Raw genomic sequence first — 26,807 nt, forward strand, 5'->3', positions numbered from 1 at the left:
CAAACATAACGTCTTGCATTGTTGCCAAAAAGTTCAATTTTGGTTTCATCTGACCAGAGCACCTTCTTCCACATGTTTGGTGTGTCTCCCAGGTGGCTTGTGGCAAACTTTAAACGACACTTTTTATGGATATCTTTAAGAAATGGCTTTCTTCTTGCCACTCTTCCATAAAGGCCATATTTGTGCAATATACGACTGATTGTTGTCCTATGGACAGAGTCTCCCACCTCAGCTGTAGATCTCTGCAGTTCATCCAGAGTGATCATGGGCCTCTTGGCTGAATCTCTGATCAGTCTTCTCCTTGTATGAGCTGAAAGTTTAGAGGGACGGCCAGGTCTTGGTAGATTTGCAGTGGTCTGATACTCCTTCCATTTCAATATTATCGCTTGCACAGTGCTCCTTGGGATGTTTAAAGCTTGGGAAATCTTTTTGTATCCAAATCCGGCTTTAAACTTCTTCACAACAGTATCTCGGACCTGCCTGGTGTGTTCCTTGTTCTTCATGATGCTCTCTGCGCTTTTAACGGACCTCTGAGACTATCACAGTGCCTACCTACAGTAGAGGGATGTTTTAATCCATAAAGACATCCATAATTACAGTAGAGGGATGTTTTAATCCATAAAGACATCCATAATTACAGTAGAGGGATGTTTTAATCCATAAAGACATCCATAATTACAGTAGAGGGATGTTTTAATCCATAAAGACATCCGTACCTACAGTAGAGGGATGTTTTAAAACACTGAGAAAAGCCCCAATCCAAGCCAAGCAGTAAACCCAAAAATCCAATTTGATTGAGGCTTTAGAGAACAGTCACCATATAGTAAACCTCACCTTAAGAAGCAACAGGAGAGAAGCCTGGGCATCCAAGGCTATCAACATAGTATACACAGGGTTCATTGTAACCAGGCTCCAGATGGCTCTGTGCTTCAGCCAAGTCCTCTCAAGGTCGTTCAAATCAGTGTCACACCAAACATGAATGGCATAACAAAGCTGTGTGTCAATGACAGTCAGGAGAGTTGGCTCAAGCACATACTCTACAGACCTGGGAACAGGCTCCTTTCAGCGTCAAGCACAAACTCTACAGACCTGGGAACAGGCTCCTTTCAGCCAGTGAACAACATCAAACCATATTTTCTAATCAAATCAGTGACTTCAACGCGTCTCTCTTTCCAGCGTCACTTTATTGTCAGTTCAGAAAGGGGAAGCGTGGGGAAAACAGACAAGGAACATAATAAAGAGAGTTAGCATGAGGCCACGACTAAACAAATAAAAAAACAGGGGAACGTCCGTGTTCCATTGTGGAAGAGCTGGAGACGTTTTGACAGGCACTTCTCTCACCTGTAGTCCTGTGAATTAGAAGAAGTGGTATAAAATAACACAATAAACAGAAAGCCAAAAGGAAGATGTTATTATATGAAGCTTCACGGAGAGGCCCCATGCTCTCTTTGCTCCATCACACACACCACCCCAACGCCACAAACACACACACACCCCCTAACCCCACACCACCCTAACCCTAACCCCACCCTAACCCCCCCCCCACACACACACACACACACACACACAGAGATAGCAAAAGCAGCATATACAATGAGAGTGCCTTGATCAGATCAGTACAGTAAGGGTTGTGGGGTTGATTCCCACAATGGCCACATATACTGCAGATGTGTCACTGTAACTGTAGGAGCCTTTGGATTAAAGCATCTACTAAATGACCATATTATTTTACATTATTAGATGTTGGGTGTGGGACAGACACGAGCCCTGGGTTCTACTATGTAACCAAGGGGATGTGGAAGTCGGGACTGTCGAAGAGCAGGGGTCTCCTGGGTGGCGTGGGGTCCTTATCAGCCTTGTGTAAGAGCTTGAACAGTCCTGTACCGATGTTCATGGGGATTCCCATGATGATGCATTCAGATACACCTGGAACCAGAGGAGACAGAGAGATTCAGATACACCTGGAACCAGAGGAGACAAGAGAGATTCAGATACACCTGGAACCAGAGGAGACAGAGAGATTCCGATACACCTGGAACCAGAGGAGACAGAGAGATTCAGATACACCTGGAAACAGAGGAGACAGAGAGATTCAGATACACCTGGAACCAGAAGAGACAGAGAGATTCCGATACACCTGGAACCAGAGGAGACAAGAGAGATTCAGATACACCTGGAACCAGAGGAGACAGAGATTCCGATACACCTGGAACCAGAGGAGACAGAGAGATTCAGATACACCTGGAACCAGAAGAGACAGAGATTCAGATACACCTGGAACCAGAGGAGACAGAGAGATTCCGATACACCTGGAACCAGAGGAGACAAGAGAGATTCAGATACACCTGGAACCAGAGGAGACAGAGAGATTGCGCTCAATCAGCCGTGTCTGGGATTTCTTTCTCAATGGCTGGAAATCCGACCGCTCTTCCGTCTCCATTTCATGTAGTGAAAACACTTGACAGGTGGCTAATTAGTTATGTCAGATCAGTGCAATGAATGAGAGAAGTTGTGGAAAGGACAGATGTTTTTTTTTATTTTAGACAACAAAAAGCCAGTTTATTCTTTGTTATCGAGTAGCTGTATTTCTGTGACTCTGCAACAGTAAGAGGAAGCCTGAAACTCACCACAGACCGAGTCCTTCTGACCAAAGTACGCAGCGTCAAAAAGATGGTCGGCAGTTTTCTCGAAGGACGCCAGCATCAACACGCTCTCTTTCATCTTAGCCAGGCCAAACCGGGTGATACCCAGGATCTCACCCTATGGATGGAAAATACATGATCCTTATTGCATAACCCTATATATTATCATATTACATTATCCTATTGCATATCCGTATCACATTATGCTACCACATTATCCTGTTTCATATCCCTATTACATTATCCTATTGCATATCCGTATCACATTATGCTACCACATTATCCTGTTTCATATCCCTATTACATTATCCTATTGCATATCCGTATCACATTACATTATCCTGTTTCATATCACTATTACATTATCCTATTGCATATCCGTATCACATTATGCTACCACATTATCGTATTACATTATCCTGTTTCATATCACTATTACATTATCCTATTGCATATCCGTATCACATTATGCTACCACATTATCGTATTACATTATCCTGTTTCATATCACTATTACATTATCCTATTGCATATCCGTATCACATTATGCTATTACATTATCCTGTTTCATATCACTATCACATTATCCAATTGCATAACCCTATTCTATTACCATATTACACATCCTTATTACATTATCCTATTCCATAACCCTATTACATGATCCTGTTCCATAACCATATCGCATTATCTTATTACATTATCATATTCCATAACCCGGTTACATTGTCTTAGTACATTATCCTATTCCATAAACATATTGCATTATCTTATTACATTATCATATTCCATATCCCTATTACATTACCCTATTCCATAACCCTATTACATTATCTAATTACATTATCCTATTCCATAACCATATTACATTATCCTATTCCATAACCCTATTACATTATCTTATTACATTATCCTATTCCATAACCCTATTACTTAAAACCCATTACATACTTTATTATGCATATTGTGTCCTATCACATACAGAGATGTTGTTTTTATTAAACTAAATCTTTTTCTTGAGCAATTGTATTAGTTAAAAAAATATACTGAACAAAAATATAAACGCAACATGTAAAGTGTTGGTCCCATGTGTCACAAACTGAAATAAAAAGACCCCAGAAATGTTTCATAAGCACAACATGCATATCTCTCTCAAATTTAGTGCACAAATTTGTTTATATCCCTGTTAGTGAGCATTTCTCCTTTTGCCAAGATAATCCATCCACCTGACAGGTGTGACATATCAAGAAGCTGATTAAACAGCATGATCATTACACACAGGTGCACCTTGTGCTGGGGACAATAAAAGGCCACTAAATTGTGCAGTTTTGTTACACAACACAATGCCACAGATGTTTCAAGTTTTGAGGGAGCATGCGATTGGCATGCAGACTGCAGGAATGTCCACCAGAGCTCTTGCTAGAGAATTTAATGTTCATTTACTTGAACTGTGAAGCATCTATTTGGGCTGCAATTTCTGAGGCTGGTAACTCTAATGAACTTATCCTCTGCAGCAGACGTGACTCTGGGTCTTCCTTTCTTGTGGCGGTCCTCTTGAGAGACAGTTTCATCATAGCACTTGATGGTTTCCGCGGCTGCACTTGAAGAAACTTTAAAAGTTCTTGAAATTTTCCAGATTGAATGACCTGTCTTAAAGTAATGTGCTTATTTGAGCTGTTCTTGACATAATATGGACTCTGTATTTTACCAAATAGGGCTATCTTCTGTATACCACCCCTACCTTGTCACAACACAACTGATTGGCACAAACGCATTAAGGAAAGAAATTCCACGAATGAACTTTTAACAAGGCACACCTGTTAATTGAAATGCATTCCAGGTGACTACCTCATGAAGCTGGTTAAGAGAATGACAAGAATGTGCAAAGCTGTCATCAAGGCAAAGGGTGGCTACTTCGAAGAATCTCAAACATAAAATATATTTTGATTAACAGTTTTTTGGTTACTTCATGATTCCATATGTGTTATTTCATAGTTTTGATGCTGGGCCAAACCCTCCCCTAACCCGGACGACGCTGGGCCAAACCCTCCCCTAACCCGGACGACGCTGGGCCAAACCCTCCCCTAACCCAGACGACGCTGGGCCAATTGTGCGCCGCCTCATGGGTCTCCCGGTCACTAACGGGTCTCCCGACACAGCCTGGAATCGAACCAGGATCTGTAATGACACAGCTAGCACTGCGATGCAGTGTCTTAGACCGCTGCACCACTCGGGAGGCAGGTGTCCAAACTTTTGACTCGTACTGTATTTCAATGGAAAACACATGTAAAATATGACATTAGCTGAGAGTAGGCCCAGCGTCGTCCGGGTTAGGGGAGGGTTTGGCCCAGCGTCGTCCGGGTTAGGGGAGGGTTTGGCCCAGCGTCGTCCGGCACAGGTTAGCAAAATTCTGGGGACTTTCAATAAATTCCCAGTTTTTCCAGAAATCCTGGTTGCATGATTTATTACGGGAATCCTCTAACCAGGATTTCGGGAAAACCAGGGAATGTATTAAAAGTTCCAGGAATTTTGCATCTAAACTGCAAACAGAGGACTTCATCTGTCGTCACAAAACAAACTTAAAAAAAAAAAAACTCCCTCATTATTATTAGTCTTTGAATAAAACATTCTCCATCTTTTCACCGACCTTATAGGACATGAGGTCAGCCAGGAGCATGACGTGTCGCCTGTCGATGCTCATGCCGTGGTTCACCATGGTGTACTGGATCTCATTGATGATGGTGGACCTAGCAGCCTCGATACCAATCGTCTTCTCAACCTGGAAAAACAGAGAGACAATCAATCAGTCGATTCTGTTTAAAGGAGACTAGAATTCCAAACTGATGTTTGTATGATTCATTAAATGGGAGGATAGGAGGAGCAGCAGGGAGACAGAGCAGACAGAACAGAAATGCTTAAGGCTCATGCTGGGATCAAACTAGGATCCCCGCCGCGGGGAAAGTAGATTGTTCTGGAGGAGAGAACAGTCTGTTGGTTCTCGGCACAGACGCATTGGGGAATTCAATCAATTCATTTATTTAACAAAGCCCCTCTTTTACAACAACAGCTGTCATTGAGAGAATTGGTTCAGGCCAATCAATGAGATTATCATTTGAAATTCGACCAATAAATGGGACGATAATATGTTGCCGTTTGTTTTTGGAGGAGGGGCTTCTACAGTCTAGTTACCTCATAGGTGTTGTTTGAGGTGGTCCTGTTGCCGTTGACACCGTGGGTTGCCATGACACTGCGTAGGTTGTCTCCCTCAACCAGCAGCTTGTACTTGTTCTTGCCGGTCTGCTCGTCGATGTGAATGACAGCTCTGGAGACCTCAGGGATACCCTGTACCACCACCTAGTAACACCACAGAGACAGAGAGGAGAGAGAGGGAGGGGACAGAGAGAGGGAGGAGAGAGGGGACAGAGAGAGGGAGGAGAGAGAGAGAGGACAGAGAGAGGGAGGAGACAGCGAGAGGGAGGAGAGAGAGGGGACAGAGAGAGGGAGGAGAGAGAGAGAGGGGACAGAGAGAGAGAGAGGGAGGAGAGAGCGGACAGAGAGAGGGGACAGAGAGAGGGAGGAAAGGAGAGATATGAGAGAGAGAGAGAGAGAGGAGAGAGAGAGGGAGGAGAGAGGAGAGAGAGAGGGAGGAGAGAGAGAGAGGGAGGAGAGAGAGGGGGCAGAGAGAGAGAGAGAGAGGAGACAGAGAGAGGGAGGAGAGAGGGGACAGAGAGAGGGAGGAAAGGAGAGATGAGAGAGAGGGAGTAGATTATAGGGGACACACTATAATGAACTGTACAGAGGCTTGGCAGCATTACCGCCTGGTGAATTCTATACATTTCTAATCATAAAGCCCCTTGTTGATATCATGAAAGAAACAATTCACTAAAATAATCCATGGCGAGACCTGCCTGAAGACTGACACAAGATTAACGTTTTTAGTTCAACCCTTTAGACCAGAGCCCCAGTCAAAAGTGGTTCACTATATATAGGGAATACGGGCCCTGGTCAAAAGTGGTTCACTATATATAGGGAATACGGGCCCTGGTCAATAGTGGTTCACTATATATAGGGAATACGGGCCCTGGTCAATAGTGGTTCACTATATATAGGGAATACGGGCCCTGGTCAATAGTGGTTCACTATATATAGGGAATACGGGCCCTGGTCAATAGTGGTTCACTATATATAGGGAATACGGGCCCTGGTCAATAGTGGTTCACTATATATAGGGAATACGGGCCCTGGTCAATAGTGGTTCACTATATATAGGGAATACGGGCCCTGGTCAATAGTGGTTCACTATATATAGGGAATACGGGCCCTGGTCAATAGTGGTTCACTATATATAGGGAATACGGGCCCTGGTCAATAGTGGTTCACTATATATAGGGAATACGGGCCCTGGTCAATAGTGGTTCACTATATATAGGGAATACGGGCCCTGGTCAATAGTGGTTCACTATATATAGGGAATACGGGCCCTGGTCAATAGTGGTTCACTATATATAGGGAATACGGGCCCTGGTCAAAAGTGGTTCACTATATATAGGGAATACGGGCCCTGGTCAATAGTGGTTCACTATATATAGGGAATACGGGCCCTGGTCAAAAGTGGTTCACTATATATAGGGAATACGGGCCCTGGTCAATAGTGGTTCACTATATATAGGGAATACGGGCCCTGGTCAATAGTGGTTCACTATATATAGGGAATACGGGCCCTGGTCAATAGTGGTTCACTATATATAGGGAATACGGGCCCTGGTCAATAGTGGTTCACTATATATAGGGAATACGGGCCCTGGTCAAAAGTGGTTCACTATATATAGGGAATACGGGCCCTGGTCAAAAGTGGTTCACTATATATAGGGAATACGGGCCCTGGTCAATAGTGGTTCACTATATATAGGGAATACGGGCCCTGGTCAATAGTGGTTCACTATATATAGGGAATACGGGCCCTGGTCAATAGTGGTTCACTATATATAGGGAATACGGGCCCTGGTCAATAGTGGTTCACTATATATAGGGAATACGGGCCCTGGTCAATAGTGGTTCACTATATATAGGGAATACGGGCCCTGGTCAATAGTGGTTCACTATATATAGGGAATACGGGCCCTGGTCAATAGTGGTTCACTATATATAGGGAATATGGGCCCTGGTCAATAGTGGTTCACTATATATAGGGAATACGGGCCCTGGTCAATAGTGGTTCACTATATATATAGGGAATACGGGCCCCAGTCAATAGTGGTTCACTATATATAGGGAATACGGGCCCTGGTCAAAAGTGGTTCACTATATATAGGGAATACGGGCCCTGGTCAATAGCAGTGGGCTGAATAGGGTGCCATTTGGGACACAGCGTTACTCTTACCTTGGGCAGGTTATCCTTTAGAGACTGGAGGACGTAGTACATGGAGCTCTTGCTGTTTTCCCTGGGAGATACACAGACCACTGCCTCCCCGTGTACAGCTATGTCTCCAGGCTTCACTCTCAGCTTAGACATGCAGATAGAGTAGCGGACTGTCTCTGCATTCACCTGGGGAGAGACAGACAGAAATAGATAAGAGTCAGAGAACGAGAGAGAGAAAGAGAGCAGAGAATGAGAGAGCGAAAGAGAGCAGAGAACGAGAGAGAGAAAGAGAGCAGAGAACGAGAGAGAGAAAGAGAGCAGAGAACGAGAGAGAGAAAGAGAGCAGAGAACGAGAGAGCGGGGATGTTGCTGCGGGGACTTACTTCTATTCAGCCACAAGAGCATTAGTGAGGTCTGACACTGATGGTATGCGATTAGGTCTGGTTCGCAGTCAGTGTTTCAATTCATCCCAAAGGTGTTTGATGGGGTTGAGGCCTCTGTGCAGGCCAGTCAAGTTCATCGACAAACCATTTCTGTATGGACCTCTCTTTGTGCACGGGGGCATTGTTATCATGCTGAAACAGGAAAGGGCCTTCCCCAAACTGTTGCCACAAAGTTGGAAGCATAGAATCGTCTAGAATGTCATTGTATGCTGTACTGTTAAGATTACCCTTCACTGGAACTAAGGGGCCCGAACCCTGAAAAACAGCCCCAGACCATTATTCCTACTCCACCAAACTTTACAATTGGCACTATGCAGTAGGACAGGTAGCGTTCTCCTGGCATCCGCCAAACCCAGATTTGTCTCTCGGACTGCCAGATGGTGAAGCGTGATTCATCCGTCCAGAGAACGCCTTTACACTGCTACAAATTCCAATGCCGGCGAGCTTGACACCCCTCCAGCCGACACTTGTCATTGCGCATGGTGATCTTAGGCTTGTGTGCGGCTGCCCTTCTCACGGAAACCCATTTCATGAAGCTCCCGACGAACAGTTCTTGTGCTGACGTTGCTTCCAGAGGCAGTTTGGAACTCGGCAATGAGTGTTACAACCGAGGACAGCCACTTCGCGGCTGAGCAGTTGTTGCTCTTAGACGTTTCCACTTCACAATAACAGCACTTAAAGTTGACCAGGGCAGCTCTAGCAGGGCAGAAATATGACACACTGACTTGTTGGTAAGGTGGCATCCTATGACAGTGCCACATTGAAAGTCACTGAGCTCTTCAGTAAGGCCATTCTACTGCCAAAGTTTGTCTGTGGAGATTATATGTGCTCAATTTTATACACCTGTTAGCAACAGGTGTGGCTGAAATAGCCGAATCCAATCATTTGAAGGGGTGTCCACATACTTTTGTTATATAGTGTAGTCAATAGAATGAATAGAATAGTCATATAGAATTAGAATAGGAAAGTCATATAGAAATAGAATGAATAGAAGTCATATAGAATGAATATAATAGTCATATAGAATTAGAATAGGAAAGTCATATAGAAATAGAATGAATAGAAGTAATATAGAATGCATATAGTCATATAGAACAAAAAAGAAAACGTCAACAGAATAGTTACATAGAAATAGAATGAATAAAAATAGTCATGGAAAAATAAGGAATAGAATACCATAGAATAATATAGCAATAGAATGAATAGAACAGGTCATAGAATGACTAGAATAAGTGTATTTCTATGTTGGTACCTCTAGCCGTAGCAGTCTGATCCTCTCCAGCGACAGCTTGACCAGAATGAAACAGTCGTCTGGCAGAAACACCTCTTCAATGTACTCTGAAATCTGTCAGGGAAAGAGTCTGATACGTACATTCAATCGTTTACAAGTCAAATGGCAAACATTGATTGTCTGTTGCCATGGCAGAACGGTGTTATTTTATTTTCAAGTACACAGTAAGTATACCGTAAACAGTGTGTTTGCAGGAGCCAGTATTTCAAATTGAGTGTTACGTGTTGTGCATTGTGTGTTGTGCATTTGAAATGACAGGGTTGTTTTTGGTAACATCTCTGCTAGATTATTATATGGTCCAAATGCCATCCTAATAGTTACATTAAACTTTGAAAAGGCAGGGGAAATAAGATTATTATTTGTAACTATAAAAAGCAAATCAAAGTTTCAAGACTAATCCTTGAATGGTGAATAATGAACAGACATCCTGTGAGGTGAGAGATAGTGCTCAGTATTCGAGTCAGCTAGCGGAGCTCAGGCTAAAGGCCAGCTAGCGGAGCTCAGGCTAAAGGCCAGCTAGCGGAGCTCAGGCTAAAGGCCAGCTAGCGGAGCTCAGGCTAAAGGCCAGCTAGCGGGACTCAGGCTAAAGGCCAGCTAGCTAGCGGAGCTCAGGCTAAAGGCCAGCTAGCGGAGCTCAGGCTAAAGGCCAGCTAGCGGAGCTCAGGCTAAAGGCCAGCTAGCGGAGCTCAGGCTAAAGGCCAGCTAGCGGGACTCAGGCTAAAGGCCAGCTAGCGGAACTCAGGCTAAAGGCCAGCTAGCGGAGCTCAGGCTAAAGGCCAGCTAGCGGAGCTCAGGCTAAAGGCCAGCCAGCGGAGCTCAGGCTAAAGGCCAGCTAGCGGAGCTCAGGCTAAAGGCCATCTAGCAGAGCTAGAACACTAATCAATGCACTTAGTCAGCTAAGTTAGACTTGTTTTAGCCTTGGTTTCTCTGCTACCGCACAACAAGCGGTACCGGAGCGCCTAGTCTAGGTCCAAAAGGCTTCTTAACAGCTTCTACCCCCAAGCCATCAGACTCCTGAACACCTAATCAAATGACTACCCAGACTATTTGCATTGTCCCCCCCCTCGTCTACGCTGCTGCTACTCTGTCATCATCTATGCATAGTCACTTTAATAACTCTACCTACATGTACATATTTACCCCAACTACCTCGACACCGGTGCCCCTGCACATTGACTCTGTACCGGTACCCACTGTATATAACCCCGCTATTGTTATTTACTGCTGCTCTTTAATGATTTGTTATTCTTATCTCTTACTTTTGTTTTTTGGGGGGTATTTTCTTAAAAAACTGTATTGTTGGTTAAGGGCTTGTAAGTAAGGATTTCACTAAGGTCTACTACACTTAAGGGCTTGTAAGTAAGGATTTCACTAAGGACCACTACACTTAAGGGCTTGTAAGTAAGGATTTCACTAAGGTCTACTACACTTAAGGGCTTGTAAGTAAGGATTTCACTAAGGACCACTACACTTAAGGGCTTGTAAGTAAGGATTTCACTAAGGACCACTACACTTAAGGGCTTGTAAGTAAGGATTTCACTAAGGACCACTACACTTAAGGGCTTGTAAGTAAGGATTTCACTAAGGTCTACTACACTTAAGGGCTTGTAAGTAAGGATTTCACTAAGGACCACTACACTTAAGGGCTTGTAAGTAAGGATTTCACTAAGGACCACTACACTTAAGGGCTTGTAAGTAAGGATTTCACTAAGGACCACTACACTTAAGGGCTTGTAAGTAAGGATTTCACTAAGGACCACTACACTTAAGGGCTTGTAAGTAAGGATTTCACTAAGGACCACTACACTTAAGGGCTTGTAAGTAAGGATTTCACTAAGGACCACTACACCTGTTGTACTTGGCGCATGTGACAAATAGACTTTGATTTGATTGTGAGAGCCTGTCAGCATTCTATGGAACCATGTTCTGAATTATAGTGATCCACAAGCATTCTTACTTCATTCACATCTATCACTCCACTATTAATACTAAGTTGTAATTATTTTCACCTCTATTTTTTATTTTATCTTTATTTATCTAGGCAAGTCAGTTAAGAACAAATTCTTATTTTCAATGACGGCCTAGGAACAGTGGGTTAAACTGCCTGTTCAGGGGCAGAACGACAGATTTGTACCTTGTCAGCTCTAGGGGTTTGAACTTGCAACCTTCCAGTTACTAGTCCAACGCTCTATGGCCTATTTATTGCCTTACCTCCCTACTCTTCTACATTTGCACACACTGTACATAGATGTTTTTCTATTTTTCTTGTCTTTTGTGTTATTGACTGTACATTCGTTTATGTGTAACTCTTTGCTTAACTTTGCTTTATCTTGGCCAGGTCGCAGCTGTAAACATGTTCTCAACTAGCCTACTTAAAAAATAAAGGTGAAATTAAAAAAATAATAAAAATGTAGTATTGAAAACTGTAGTGCTGAGCACGATGCCAGAATCACACGTTTTCAAAACAGCACAGCAACCTTGCAGGAGCGGGAATCACTCCATCGTGTGACTCGTGATGTTGTGGAGAAAAAGGGGGACATTGACAGCGGTGACAGATTTGTCCCTGTAGAGTAGCTACAGGACGTGCTGAATAGCGAGCTACCTCTCCCAGAAGGGTCTTCTCAATCCTCCCTTTCACCAGCCGGCCGAAGTCTGCGTCGTCGTCCACATCCAGGTGAGCGCTGATTATAGGTGTGCTGATGGGAACACAACAGAAGCCCTTTAATATAAAGGTTTGTGTCATTCTGAATAGAGTGCCATTTAAAACGGATGGGCTACTGCTCATTGTTTGGCGAGGCAATTGGCTTGAGATCCAGACTCTCTTATCTCTGAATCTCTCTCCCTCCCTCGCTCTTCTGCTCCCTCTCTCTGTATCTCTCTCCGTCCCTCGCTCTTCTGCTCCCTCTCTCTGAATCTCTCTCCGTCCCTCGCTCTTCTGCTCCCTCTCTCTGAATCTCTCTCCCTCCCTCGCTCTTCTGCTCCCTCTCTCTGTATCTCTCTCCGTCCCTCGCTCTTCTGCTCCCTCTCTCTGAATCTCTCTCCCTCCCTCGCTCTTCTGCTCCCTCTCTCTGTATCTCTCTCCGTCCCTCGCCCCCTCTCTCCGTATCTCTCTCCGTCCTTCGCTCTTCTGCTCCCTCTCTCTGTATCTCTCTCCGTCCCTCGCTCTTCTGCTCCCTCTCTCTGAATCTCTCTCCCTCTCTCTCTCCGTATCTCTCTCCGTCCCTCACTCTTCTGCTCCCTCTCTCTGTATCGCTCTCCCTCCCTCGCTCTTATGCTCCCTCTCTCTGTATCGCTCTCCCTCCCTCGCTCTTCTGATCTCTCTCCCTCCCCCTCCCTCTCTCCCTCCCTCCCTCTCTCCCTCCCTCCCTCCCTCCCTCCCTCCCTCCCCCTCTCTCGAAGGTGTATTCATTCCTTCTCCAGGATTCTCTCCAGGGCCGTGTGATTAGGACACGGAGCAGAATAACTACCGGCTGACGGGGGAACATCACAGTTGGGCACTGTGATTGGAAGAACCTTCTTGGCTGTCTGGTCATGTAGAAGCAGACACCAATCAGAGCTAATGGAACACGGCGCCTGGCGGTCCACTCTGAAGGACCCCGGCTGGGTCCAAACAGCACCCTATTCCCTATATAGGGCTCTGGTCAAAAGTAGTGCACTATATAAGGAATAGGATGCCATTTGGGATTCAGGCCGTATTCCTGTTCAGTCAGGAAGACAAGGAATTATTTATCTGTTTTTAGGTTTTATGCTTCAGGGTGAAATTGATTGAATCTGAACTTCTCCTAGTAACTTGTAACAATGAGCAAGCCTTCATGATCCTTCTACTATAGTAGTCTGGAGAGAAAAGTGAGAGGATTAACAGAGACTTCTCCAAGTCCAGCTCTGACTCACATCTGATGTTGACTGACCATCCTAAACCAGTTCCACAGCTGATTTTCATTCTTCCTCTCTAATCAAACACTGATTTAGACTTGGGACACCAGGCGGGTACAATTAAGTATAATTTAGAACAGCAAACCAGCAGTATTCTGGACCTCCAGGCTCAGATCTGAATCCTCCTGTCCTAAAGCCATTTCAAAAGTAGCTTGATAAGGGCTTTGACCCCCGACTCACCTGATGTTCTTGGAGGCGTTGATGATCTCCTTGATGCGCGGGACCCCCAGGGTGATGTTCATGGAGGCTACCCCAGCAAAGTGGAAGGTTTTCAGGGTCATCTGGGTCCCAGGCTCCCCAATGCTCTGGGCACACAGGGCTCCTACTGCTGAGCCCGGCTCCATCTGAGCTCTGGGGGAAACAGACATGTAAGGATGAATGGGTAAAGTGTTACCTACCGGGGGTTCAAACCTGGGTTGATCCGCTGAGCTAAAGGACTAAGTATTAACCTGGGGAGCTAACACAAGTATTCAGACAGATAGGATTGAGACATAGGATCAATGGGCATAGTGTGTCCTACAGGGGGGGTTCAACACAAGTCTCCCAAGATACTCCTAGGCATTAGCTTGGGGATCGAACACAAGTCTCCCAAGATACTCCTAGGCATTAGCTTGGGGATCGAACACAAGTCTCCCAAGATACTCCTAGGCATTAGCTTGGGGATCGAACACAAGTCTCCCAAGATACTCCTAGGCATTAGCTTGGGGATCGAACACAAGTCTCCCAAGATACTCCTAGGCATTAGCTTGGGGATCGAACACAAGTCTCCCAAGATACTCCTAGGCATTAGCTTGGGGATCGAACACAAGTCTCCCAAGATACTCCTAGGCATTAGCTTGGGGATCGAACACAAGTCTCCCAAGATACTCCTAGGCATTAGCTTGGGGATCGAACACAAGTCTCCCAAGATACTCCTAGGCATTAGCTTGGGGATCGAACACAAGTCTCCCAAGTTTCAAGCAAGGTTACTTATCACTCCATTAACACAACCACCTGTGAGCAGTGACCACCACAGATACAACCATCTGTGAGCAGTGACCACCACAGATACAACCATCTGTGAGCAGTGACCACCACAGATACAACCATCTGTGAGCAGTGACCACCACAGACACAGCCATCTGTGAGCAGTGACCACCACAGACACAGCCATCTGTGAGCAGTGACCACCACAGACACAGCCATCTGTGAGCAGTGACCACCACAGACACAACCATCTGTGAGCAGTGACCACCACAGACACAGCCATCTGTGAGCAGTGACCACCACAGACACAGCCATCTGTGAGCAGTGACCACCAACGACACAGCCATCTGTGAGCAGTGACCACCACAGACACAGCCACCTGTGAGCAGTGACCACCAAAGACACAGCCATCTGTGAGCAGTGACCCCCACAGACACAGCCATCTGTGAGCAGTGACCCCCACAGACACAGCCATCTGTAAGCAGTGACCCCCACAGACACAGCCATCTGTGAGCAGTGACCACCACAGACACAGCCATCTGTGAGCAGTGACCACCACAGACACAGCCATCTCTGAGCAGTGACCACCACAGACACAGTACCTCATGTACACAGACACAGTACCTCATGTACTTGTCCCTGCAGGTCTCCAGAAACTTCTCTAGCTGGCTGGGAGTGATGCGGTCCAACTGATACAGAACTCTGGGCTGAAACAGAGAGAGAGAGAGAGAGAGAGAGAGAGAGAGAGAGAGAGAGTGCGAGACAGAGAGCACAACAGAGAGAGAGAGCGAGAGAGAACGTGAGCAAGAGGATTTACACTGAGATTTACAGTTATAGGGCATCCTGGCATCCACCAAACCCAGATTCGTCCGTCGGACTGCCAGATGGTGAAGCGTGATTCATCACTCCAGAGAACGCATTTCCACTGCTCCAGAGTCCAATGGCGGTGAGCTTTACACCACTCGACAGTTGGCATTGCGCATGGTGATCTTAGGCTCGGCCCATGGACACCCATTTCATGAAGCTGCCCCATGAGATACATTTTTGGAGAAACGAATAAGTTATAATAAATTTTAAAAAACTGTTCCACGAAAAACGTGCACATGAAAACCATAATTGGCACGCAGATCGGTGGACATTGTAAGAAGTTTGCATTACACATGAGAAATGTTGCACACTCCTCGTGTACTGTAACCTATTACCTGCAACTTCAGGAGAGTGAAGGCAGAACCTGTAAAAGCCAGGAAGAGCGGGATGAGGATGGTTGAGGTTAAGGGTTTTTCCTTCTGGTTATCTTGATCTCTGGTTCCCTCTTGAGGCATTTGTATCTTATTTCATCAAACAGTGCGATTAAAGCATATGACAAACATATAGTTTGTATATATAGTATATAGTTTTATATATATATATAGTTTTATGAAAACACATAGGGTGTGTCTATAAATGGAAAAATACATGTTTAAAAATGTTGACTAATTGATTGGTCGAAAGAAGAGGATTTTTTTTTGTCGGGGACAGCCCTAATTTACACTAAGATGGGCTAATGGACAGATGCAGATAAATAATTTATACAATCAAGTAAGGCTTTGGTGATTTTCGGTTTAAATTGTCACAAAAAAGCTTTGACGGTGAAAAGTTGGTTGATTTAGTCATTTTACGTTGTAAAATTGCGGTGATCGGTTAAAATTGCGAGCCCTTATTTTGTAGTGATTATATATTTATGTGGTAATATTGCACTGCGCTGACTGTTTTATTATTGTTATTTGTAAACCTTTATTTAACTAGGCAAGTCAGTTAAGAACAAATTCTTACTTTCAATGACGGCCTAGGAACAGTGGGTTAACTGCCTTGTTCAGGGGCAGAACGACAGATTTGTACCGTGTCAGCTTGGGGGTTTGAACTTGCAACCTCCCGGTTACTAGTCCTACACTCTAACCACTACGCTACCTGCCGTCCCTACACTCTAACCACTAGGCTACCTGCCGTCCCTACACTCTAACCACTACGCTACCTGCCGTCCCTACACTCTAACCACTAGGCTACCTGCAGTCCCTACACTCTAACCACTAGGCTACCTGCCGTCCCTACACTCTAACCACTAGGCTACACTGCCGTCCCTACACTCTAACCGCTAGGCTACCTGCCGTCCCTACACTCTAACCACTAGGCTACCTGCCGTCCCTACACTCTAACCACTAGGCTACACTGCCGTCCCTACACTCTAACCGCTAGGCTACCTGCCGTCCCTACACTCTAACCACTAGGCTACCCTGCCGCCCCTACACTCTAACCACTAGGCTACCCTCCCGTCCCTACACTCTAACCACTAGGCTACCTGCCGTCCCTACACTCTAACCACTAGGCTACCTGCCGTCCCTACACTCTAACCACTAGGCTACCCTGCCGCCCCATTTATGCAGGAATAGTGCAGTGATGGGAAACAGCTAAATCCTGGATGGACTGCTTGAAAAAGAGATGTCATTGTGACTGTGTTGAATGTAAAGGATGAAAAGGTCTACCTCAGTGGTGCCATTGTCGTTGATGCCGTATTTGTCCCTGGTCTTCTTGATCTTCTCAGATGTAGCCTTGATGAACTTTTTGATCTCCTTTGGTTGGGAGAGGAGAGAGAGTGAGATAAAGGGAGAGTGAGAGAAAGGGAGAGAGATTGAGAGAAAGAGAGAATGAGATAAAGGGAGATAAAGGGAGAGGGAGAGAGAATGAGATAAAGGGAGAGTGAGAGGGAGAGAGAGAGTGAGATAAAGGGAGAGAGAGAGAGAGAGTGAGAGAAAGGGAGAGAGAGAGATAAAGGGAGAGCGAGAGGGAGAGAGAATGAGATAAAGGGAGAGCGAGAGGGAGAGAGAGTGAGATAAAGGGAGAGAGAGAGAGAGTGAGATAAAGGGAGAGCGAGAGGGAGAGAGAGAATGAGATAAAGGGAGAGCGAGAGGGAGAGTGAGATAAAGGGAGAGAGAGAGATAAAGGGAGGGAGAGAGAGCCATGTCAATAACAGCCATGATAAGATAAGATGTCAATAATTCACTCCTGTTGAGATGTAACACTTTAGAAACCCAGTGGGGAAAATACAATTTATTAAATAAATAAATAAAAAGCTGGTAGAAATGACGGTTGTAAACTGGTTACAATGATGGTTCTAAAGTGATGGTTGTGATGGCTGTAAAGGGGTTCTAAAATGATGGTTGTAAAGGGGATCTAAAGTGATGGTTGTGATGGTTCTAAAGTGATGGTTGTGATGGTTGTAAAGGGGATCTAAAGTGATGGTTGTGATGGTTCTAAAGTGATGGTTGTGATGGTTGTAAAGTGGTTCTAAAGTGGTGGCTGTAAAGGGGTTCTAAAGTGATGGCTGTAAAGGGGTTCTAAAGTGATGGCTGTAAAGGGGTTCTAAAGTGATGGTTGTGATGGTTGTAAAGTGGTTCTAAAGTGATGGTTGTGATGGTTCTAAAGTGATGGTTGTGATGGTTGTAAAGTGGTTCTAAAGTGGTGGCTGTAAAGGGGTTCTAAATTGATGGTTGTGATGGTTGTAAAGTGGTTCTAAAGTGATGGCTGTAAAGGGGTTCTAAAGTGATGGTTGTAAAGTGGTTCTAAAGCGATGGTTGTGATGGTTGTAAAGTGGTTCTAAAGTGATGGTTGTAAAGGTTGTAAAGGGGTTCCAAAGTGATGGTTGTGAAGGTTGTAAAGGGGTTCTAAAGCGATGGTTTTAAAGTGATGGTTGTAAAGTGGTTGTAAAGTGATGGTTGTAAAGGGGTTCTAAAGTGATGGTTGTGATGGTTGTAAAGGGGTTCTAAAGCGATGGTTCTAAAGCGATGGTTCTAAAGTGGTTCTAAAGTGATGGCTGTAAAGGGGTTCTAAAGCGATGGTTCTAAAGTGGTTCTAAAGTGATGGCTGTAAAGGGAAAGGGGTTCTAAAGTGATGGTTGTAAAGTGGTTCTAAAGTGATGGTTGTAAAGGGGTTCCAAAGTGATGGTTGTGAAGGTTGTAAAGGGGTTCTAAAGTGATGGTTGTGAAGGTTGTAAAGGGGTTCCAAAGTGATGGTTGTGAAGGTTGTAAAGGGGTTCTAAAGCGATGGTTTTAAAGTGATGGTTGTAAAGTGGTTCTAAAGTGATGGCTGTAAAGGGGTTCTAAAGCGATGGTTCTAAAGTGATGGTTGTAAAGTGGTTCTAAAGTGATGGTTGTAAAGGGGTTCTAAAGTGATGGTTGTGATGGTTGTAAAGGGGTTCTAAAGCGATAGTTGTGATGGTTCTAAAGGGGTTCTAAAGTGATGGTTGTGATGGTTGTAAAGTGGTTGTAAAGTGATGGTTGTAAAGTGATGGTTCTAAAGGGGTTCTAAAGTGATGGTTGTGATGGTTGTAAAGTGGTTCTAAAGTGGTGGTTGTAAAGGGGTTCTAAAGTGATGGTTGTAAAGTGATGGTTGTAAAGTGATGCCTCTTCAACCACTTTTGCCCCTGGGTTACTTAGTACATAATGTAGTGTACAGACCTTGGTAAATCAACAGAACTGTTAGGAGATCATGCTTCCACACAACACACCAGCAGAGCTGCACAGTGTAAAACTGGTCTTTCAACACAGCACTACGCACTAGGTCAGGCTGTGCAGGACAGACAGTAACATCACAGAACAGGAAACACTCATTCCATTTCATTCTACAATCCATTTAAATCAAACCTGCCAAAAACATTCTGTTGATCAAAACCCTATAACGATGCAACTCTTACACGATTAGTAAAATAACATTCAAATCAATTGTGGATGCATTCTACAATAAAATGTATTTAAAATATGTACAACGTTTAATTTATTTGATTAAATCAAACCCCCTACTACGATTCAACACTTGCCTGATCAGTACTTTAATCCACACATTGAAAAAGCCAAACTTTATTGACCAACTGACTGAATGCAATGTTTGAAACGGTGCTGTTGTCACCGTGGTTAGTCTCACACCATTACCTAGACATGATGCACGTTAGACACCGTACCTCCATATACTTCTCTGAGCCCGTGTCTGTCAAGGCCTTGACGCGGGGGACAAAGTAAGACAGAAACCACAGAGTAAACTGGATCAACCTTACCACACGTTCCTTTAAATCAACTCCGTGTGCGCGCACGGGCGCCCACACATTATTCATCATTAAAATATGGTAATGACTAGAAACAAAAATGAAATAAAACTAACAAATGGAGAAAAAAAGAAGGTGATTATGCTGCTATCTTGAAATCAGTTAATTAGCTGATAACGGATAGGCCTATTCATTTGAAACCAGAAGGTGTCGTACAAGTCCTTGACCCCTTGTGCTGATCTGACTTTCAACATTCCAATTAAAAGTTTATATACAAAAAAAAGGGGGTGGAACCGTTCCAACAATAACGAATGACAATCCTTCAGGCTTCCGTCCCCATCAACCAGCATCAGAACTTCCAGACCCTGAGTGTGTATGACGGACCATTGTTAAAATGGGACGTAAGCCCCATCTGCCTAGGGAGACTAAATCACCAATATACGTAATATACCTTCAAATAAGCCTCTGGATTACAGAGCATGTACTGACGAAGAAACAGTAACAATATACACAAACCCTGTTAGAACAACATACATTATAAATGGTAATACATGTTTAGAGATGCTTTTAATGTTTAGAGAAGCTTTTTTTTATGTGAAAAGATGCATTTCTAGTCACAGTACTCATGGGACACGCCTTTATTAGGAGGAATCCTAGAGCACGGAGGTCTCATGGTACAGGTCATTAAAGGAGGAATCCTAGAGCACGGAGGTCTCATGGTACACGTCTTTAAAGGAGGAATCCTAGAGCACGGAGGTCTCATGGGACACGTCGTTAAAGGAGGAATCCTAGAGCACGGAGGTCTCATGGTACACGTCATTAAAAGAGGAATCCTAGAGCACGGAGGTCTCATGGTACACGTCAATAAAGGAGGAATCCTAGAGCACGGAGGTCTCATGGTACACGTCATTAAAGGAGGAATCCTAGAGCACGGAGGTCTCATGGTACAAGTCATTAAAGGAGGAATCCTAGAGCACGGAGGTCTCATGGGACATGTCTTTATTAGGAGGAATCCTAGAGCACGGAGGTCTCATGGTACACGTCATTTAAAGAGGAATCCTAGAGCACGGAGGTCTCATGGTACAAGTCATTAAAGGAGGAATCCTAGATCACGGAGGTCTCATGGGACATGTCTTTATTAGGAGGAATCCTAGAGCACGGAGGTCTCATGGTACAAGTCATTAAAGGAGGAATCCTAGCACGGAGGTCTCATGGTATACATCTTTAAAGGAGGAATCCTAGAGCACGGAGGTCTCATGGACACGTCCTTAACACTAGAACTGCCTGGCCTTTCAGCCTACCAGTACCCACTAGAGAACGTTGCTGGGCATCCCCTTTAGCATATGCCTCAGATGCATATCAACCCGCAAGGAGCACAAACAAGCTTGATAAATAGTGCATAAACTATTGTAAAGGATTAAATTGCATAAAGAAATACTTGTGGAAATAAAAAAAAAAAATAAAAAAAGACTAGTTGTTTAGATGGATCGTCAAGGATATGTTGTTTTGTGTAATTCTATTAAGTCCTAAGAAGAAAACAACAACAACGTAGGCCTGTAGTCTATTTTCATTCCCTGTACAATAAAACACTACAGTGTTTCCATTTGATCAACTTGATTTGTAAATTAAATTAGTAATAAGAGTTAAAGTCATTAATAAAGTCCAGTTACAGCTTCTTCTGACAAAGTAGAAATGAAAAATATGATAATAATAATAATAATAATAATATAACCTGCCAGGTGCACAGGTGAAATTATTTTCTGTATTCCTAAACATGAACTGGACTACATTGTAAAGGATTAAATTGCATTCAGAAATATTAGTGGAAATATATTAAAATGACAAGATATAAAGACAGTCATCTGTTGATGGTATCAGACACTGTATTGGGCCCTTATACCGGTGCCTTTACGCATGAAGCGATCCAGTTCTCTCTTTATGCTTCAGGTTCCACGGCCAGCACACAGCTTCAGGGCTTCGTGTGAGGCAGCAGACTTCACATTGTGTCTTGTTTTTCCCCAGTGGGAGCTGTGGTATCTTGAGGAAGAGAGAGAGGGGGAGGGAGAGAGCGAGAGGGAGCGAGAGAGAGAGAGAGCGAGAGAGAGAGAGGGAGAGGGAGCGAGAGAGCGAGAGAGAGAGAGAGAGAGAGAGGGAGGGAGCGAGAGAGAGCGAGAGAGAGCGAGCGCGAGAGAGACAGAGAGAGAGACAGAGAGAGAGAGAGACAGAGAGAGAGCGAGAGAGACAGAGAGAGAGAGCGAGAGAGAGCGAGCGCGAGAGAGACAGAGAGAGAGAGACAGAGAGAGAGAGAGACAGAGAGAGAGCGAGACAGAGAGAGAGCGAGAGAGACAGAGAGAGAGCGAGAGAGAGCGAGAGAGAGAGCGAGAGAGAGAGCGAGAGAGAGGGAGAGCGTCTGTAGCTTCTTTCTTGGCGTTCATGTGGTTCTCACGAAGCTCACATGCCAGATCCATGATGAAATCTCTCCTGCTGACTGGCTTGTACGGACGCGTTGACAGCAGCCACGTCGGGCACGTTGTAGAACAGCGTGTTCGGCAAACGGAAAGGCCGTCTGTACACGGTAGAAATATATAACCTTTGTGTGATTGTAGTCTGTCGTCGTCTCCCGGTTTCTTCTTGCGGTCATTGCCGACGGCAACAGCGGGACGCATGGATGACACACTTTCATTGACATCCACACACCACTTTACCACTCTCCATCACTGATGTGGAGTACAGCTCAGCTGGTCTGTTGTTTTGCTCACTGTTCTGAACAGGCTAGTATTCCTCGCAATCAAATTGGTCACAATTTCTGCCTTTGCAAGACTCCATGAGTCTCAAACCCACAGTCTCAGACAGTCACTCACCTGCAGGCCTGGTTTCATCTTTACCCTGATATGGAAAGACATTGAGAAAGTACTTGGTTTGGACATGGGCAGGCTAACCAGAACGTAAGTCACAGGCACCCTTATCAGCTTGTATCTGGCTTCTATCGCTCATTCTTCCATTGACCACAGAATAGCGTAGTGTAATTTGAAGTTTATTATGTTAGTAGTTTTTGCCTAGTAACCAGAGCAGTGCTGCCTCGCTATTGATCAACTGCTGAATGTAGGGACAGCACGGATATTCTTGGAACAAGAAAAAACTCTAGAATTCTGAGAATTCTATTTGACAAAGGGAAGCGTCATGGAAACGGAAGAATACACTCGTTCAGATTCTATATAGAAATCAACATGTTTTACCCACATGTGACTGAAGGATGAAATCTATAACTTGATAAATCTATATTTCATAAATCTATAATATTTGAACGGTGGTTGAAGATCTGCTGTTGGCTGTGACTGTTGATAGACCATAATATAGGTCTGTGTCCTAAATGTCACCCCAGTCCCTATATAGAGCCCAATGGGCCCAGGTTAACACTAGTCCCTATATAGAGCCCAATGGGCCCAGGTCAACACTAGTCCCTATATAGAGCCCAATGGGCCCAGGTTAACACTAGTCCCCTAGTCCCTATATAGAGCCCAATGGGCCCAGGTAAACACTAGTCCCTATATAGAGCCCAATGGGCCCAGGTTAACACTAGTCACTATATAGAGCCCAATGTGACTAGGTTAACACTAGTCCCTATATAGAGCCCAACGGGCCCAGGTCAACACTAGTCCCTATATAGAGCCCAATGGGCCCAGGTTAACACTAGTCCCTATATAGAGCCCAATGGGCCCAGGTTAACACTAGTCCCTATATAGAGCCCAATGGGCCCAGTTTAACACTAGTCCCTATATAGAGCCCAATGTGACTAGGTTAACACTAGTCCCTATATAGAGCCCAATGGGCCCAGGTTAACACTAGTCCCTATATAGAGCCCAATGTGACTAGGTTAACACTAGTCCCTATATAGAGCCCAATGGGCCCAGGTTAACACTAGTCCCTATATAGAGCCCAATGGGCCCAGGTCAACACTAGTCCCTATATAGAGCCCAATGGGCCCAGGTTAACACTAGTCCCTATATAGAGCCCAATGGGCCCAGGTCAACACTAGTCCCTATATAGAGCCCAATGGGCCCAGGTTAACACTAGTCCCCTAGTCCCTATATAGAGCCCAATGGGCCCAGGTAAACACTAGTCCCTATATAGAGCCCAATGGGCCCAGGTTAACACTAGTCACTATATAGAGCCCAATGTGACTAGGTTAACACTAGTCCCTATATAGAGCCCAACGGGCCCAGGTCAACACTAGTCCCTATATAGAGCCCAATGGGCCCAGGTTAACACTAGTCCCTATATAGAGCCCAATGGGCCCAGGTTAACACTAGTCCCTATATAGAGCCCAATGGGCCCAGTTTAACACTAGTCCCTATATAGAGCCCAATGTGACTAGGTTAACACTAGTCCCTATATAGAGCCCAATGGGCCCAGGTTAACACTAGTCCCTATATAGAGCCCAATGTGACTAGGTTAACACTAGTCCCTATATAGAGCCCAATGGGCCCAGGTTAACACTAGTCCCTATATAGAGCCCAATGGGCCCAGGTCAACACTAGTCCCTATATAGAGCCCAATGGGCCCAGGTTAACACTAGTCCCTATATAGAGCCCAATGGGCCCAGGTTAACACTAGTCCCTATATAGAGCCCAATGGGCCCAGGTCAACACTAGTCCCTATATAGAGCCCAATGGGCCCAGGTCAACACTAGTCCCTATATAGAGCCCAATGGGCCCAGGTTAACACTAGTCCCTATATAGAGCCCAATGTGACTAGGTTAACACTAGTCCCTATATAGAGCCCAATGGGCCCAGGTTAACACTAGTCCCTATATAGAGCCCAATGGGCCCAGGTCAACACTAGTCCCTATATAGAGCCCAACGGGCCCAGGTCAACACTAGTCCCTATATAGAGCCCAATGGGCCCAGGTCAACACTAGTCCCTATATAGAGCCCAGGCTGGGACATTACTGTTGATGACTGATATAGGTCTATAGGCTGGGACATTACTGATGATGACTGATATAGGTATATAGGCTGGGACATTACTGATGACTGATATAGGTCTATAGGCTGGGACATTACTGATGATGACTGATATAGGTATATAGGCTGGGACATTACTGATGACTGATATAGGTCTATAGGCTGGGACATTACTGATGATGACTGATATAGGTATATAGGCTGGGACATTACTGATGACTGATATAGGTCTATAGGCTGGGACATTACTGTTGATTGATATAGGTCTATAGGCTGGGACATTACTGTTGATGACTGATATAGATCTATAGGCTGGGACATTACTGATGACTGATATAGGTCTATAGGCTGGGACATTACTGATGATGACTGATATAAGTCTATAGGCTGGGACATTACTGTTGATGACTGATCTAGGTCTATAGGCTGGGACATTACTGTTGATGACTGATATAGGTCTATAGGCTGGGACATTACTGATGACTGATATAGGTCTATAGGCTGGGACATTACTGTTGATGACTGATATAGGTCTATAGGCTGGGACATTACTGATGATGACTGATATAGGTCTATAGGCTGGGACATTACTGTTGATGACTGATATAGGTCTATAGGCTGGGACATTACTGATGACTGATATAGGTCTATAGGCTGGGACATTACTGTTGTTTGATATAGGTCTATAGGCTGGGACATTACTGTTGATGACTGATATAGATCTATAGGCTGGGACATTACTGTTGATGACTGATATAGGTCTATAGGCTGGGACATTACTGTTGATTGATATAGGTCTATAGGCTGGGACATTACTGTTGATGACTGATATAAGTCTATAGGCTGGGACATTACTGTTGATTGATATAGGTCTATAGGCTGGGACATTACTGTTGATGACTGATCTAGGTCTATAGGCTGGGACATTACTGTTGATGACTGATATAGGTCTATAGGCTGGGACATTACTGTTGATGACTGATATAAGTCTATAGGCTGGGACATTACTGTTGATGACTGATATAGGTCTATAGGCTGGGACATTACTGATGATTGATATAGGTCTATAGGCTGGGACATTACTGATGATGACTGATATAGGTCTATAGGCTGGGACATTACTGATGACTGATATAAGTCTATAGGCTGGGACATTACTGTTGATGACTGATATAGGTCTATAGGCTGGGACATTACTGATGATGACTGATATAGGTCTATAGGCTGGGACATTACTGATGATGACTGATATAGGTCTATAGGCTGGGACATTACTGATGACTGATATAGGTCTATAGGCTGGGACATTACTGATGACTGATATAGGTCTATAGGCTGGGACATTACTGATATAGGTCTATAGGCTGGGACATTACTGATATAGGTCTATAGGCTGGGACATTACTGATATAGGTCTATAGGCTGGGACATTACTGATGACTGATATAGGTCTATAGGCTGGGACATTACTGATATAGGTCTATAGGCTGGGACATTACTGATATAGGTCTATACGCTGTAACATTACTCTTGATAATAGATCTAAAATCAATAATATAGTCTGGTCCCAAACGGCTCCCTATTCCATACGGTATGCAGTGCACTACTTTCGACCAGGGCTCTGGTTAAAGTGCACTATGTAGGGAATAGGGTGCCATTTTGAATGCAAGACATAGAAGCAGTCAAGTGGATAAGTGATAGTTATTTACCTCGAGGAAGCTGTCTCGGCAGCACTTGAAGTCACTCCTCTTCATGATGGACTCTGCTGTCAGGACCAACTCATTCTTACTAAGGGCTGGCTGCTCTGAACACGTATGGACAGACTGGGGGATGGAAGGATGGAGGAGGGAGAGAGGTATGGAGGGATGAGGGATAGAGGTATAGAGGGATAGAGGGAGGAGGGATAGAGGGATGAGGGATGGAGGGATAGAGGGATGGAGGGATAGAGGGATGGAGAGAGGAGGGATAGAGGGATGAAGAGAGGAGGGATAGAGGGATGGAGAGAGGAGGGATAGAGGGATGAAGAGAGGAGGGATAGAGGGATGGAGAGAGGAGGGATAGAGAGAGGAGGGATAGAGGGAAATGGATGGAGGGAGGAAGGATAGAGGGATGGAGAGAGGAGGGATGGAGAGAGGAGG

General features: G+C 44.7%; 1 protein-coding gene across 5 annotated transcripts in view; it reads right to left on the reverse strand.

The window, feature by feature from the left end:
* Window positions 1–1,165: 1,165 nt before the first annotated feature.
* LOC110531748 (polymerase (RNA) III (DNA directed) polypeptide A) overlaps window positions 1,166–26,807 on the reverse strand; it is a 54,535-nt gene continuing 28,893 nt past the window's right edge. The window contains exons 21-33 of one of the 5 annotated variants that reach the window (XM_036988550.1): window positions 26,379–26,492; window positions 19,625–19,660; window positions 17,154–17,240; window positions 15,259–15,341; window positions 13,849–14,019; window positions 12,338–12,431; window positions 9,697–9,789; window positions 8,023–8,187; window positions 5,832–5,996; window positions 5,290–5,421; window positions 2,628–2,760; window positions 1,733–1,926; window positions 1,166–1,349 (exon numbers count right to left, since the gene is read on the reverse strand). In XM_036988550.1, the coding sequence (XP_036844445.1) occupies window positions 1,778–1,926; window positions 2,628–2,760; window positions 5,290–5,421; window positions 5,832–5,996; window positions 8,023–8,187; window positions 9,697–9,789; window positions 12,338–12,431; window positions 13,849–14,019; window positions 15,259–15,341; window positions 17,154–17,240; window positions 19,625–19,660; window positions 26,379–26,492 (1,422 nt within the window). In that variant the 3' untranslated portion in view covers window positions 1,166–1,349; window positions 1,733–1,777. Of the gene's footprint in view, window positions 1,927–2,128; window positions 2,346–2,627; window positions 2,761–5,289; window positions 5,422–5,831; window positions 5,997–8,022; window positions 8,188–9,696; window positions 9,790–12,337; window positions 12,432–13,848; window positions 14,020–15,258; window positions 15,342–17,153; window positions 17,241–19,624; window positions 19,661–26,378; window positions 26,493–26,807 lie in introns of those variants that run through there. The other 4 variants (XM_036988548.1, XM_036988544.1, XM_036988559.1 and 1 more) reach the window with 4 other exon arrangements.

Source organism: Oncorhynchus mykiss, chromosome 1 (genome assembly GCF_013265735.2).
Source record: "Oncorhynchus mykiss isolate Arlee chromosome 1, USDA_OmykA_1.1, whole genome shotgun sequence".
Classification (NCBI taxonomy): domain Eukaryota; kingdom Metazoa; phylum Chordata; class Actinopteri; order Salmoniformes; family Salmonidae; genus Oncorhynchus; species Oncorhynchus mykiss.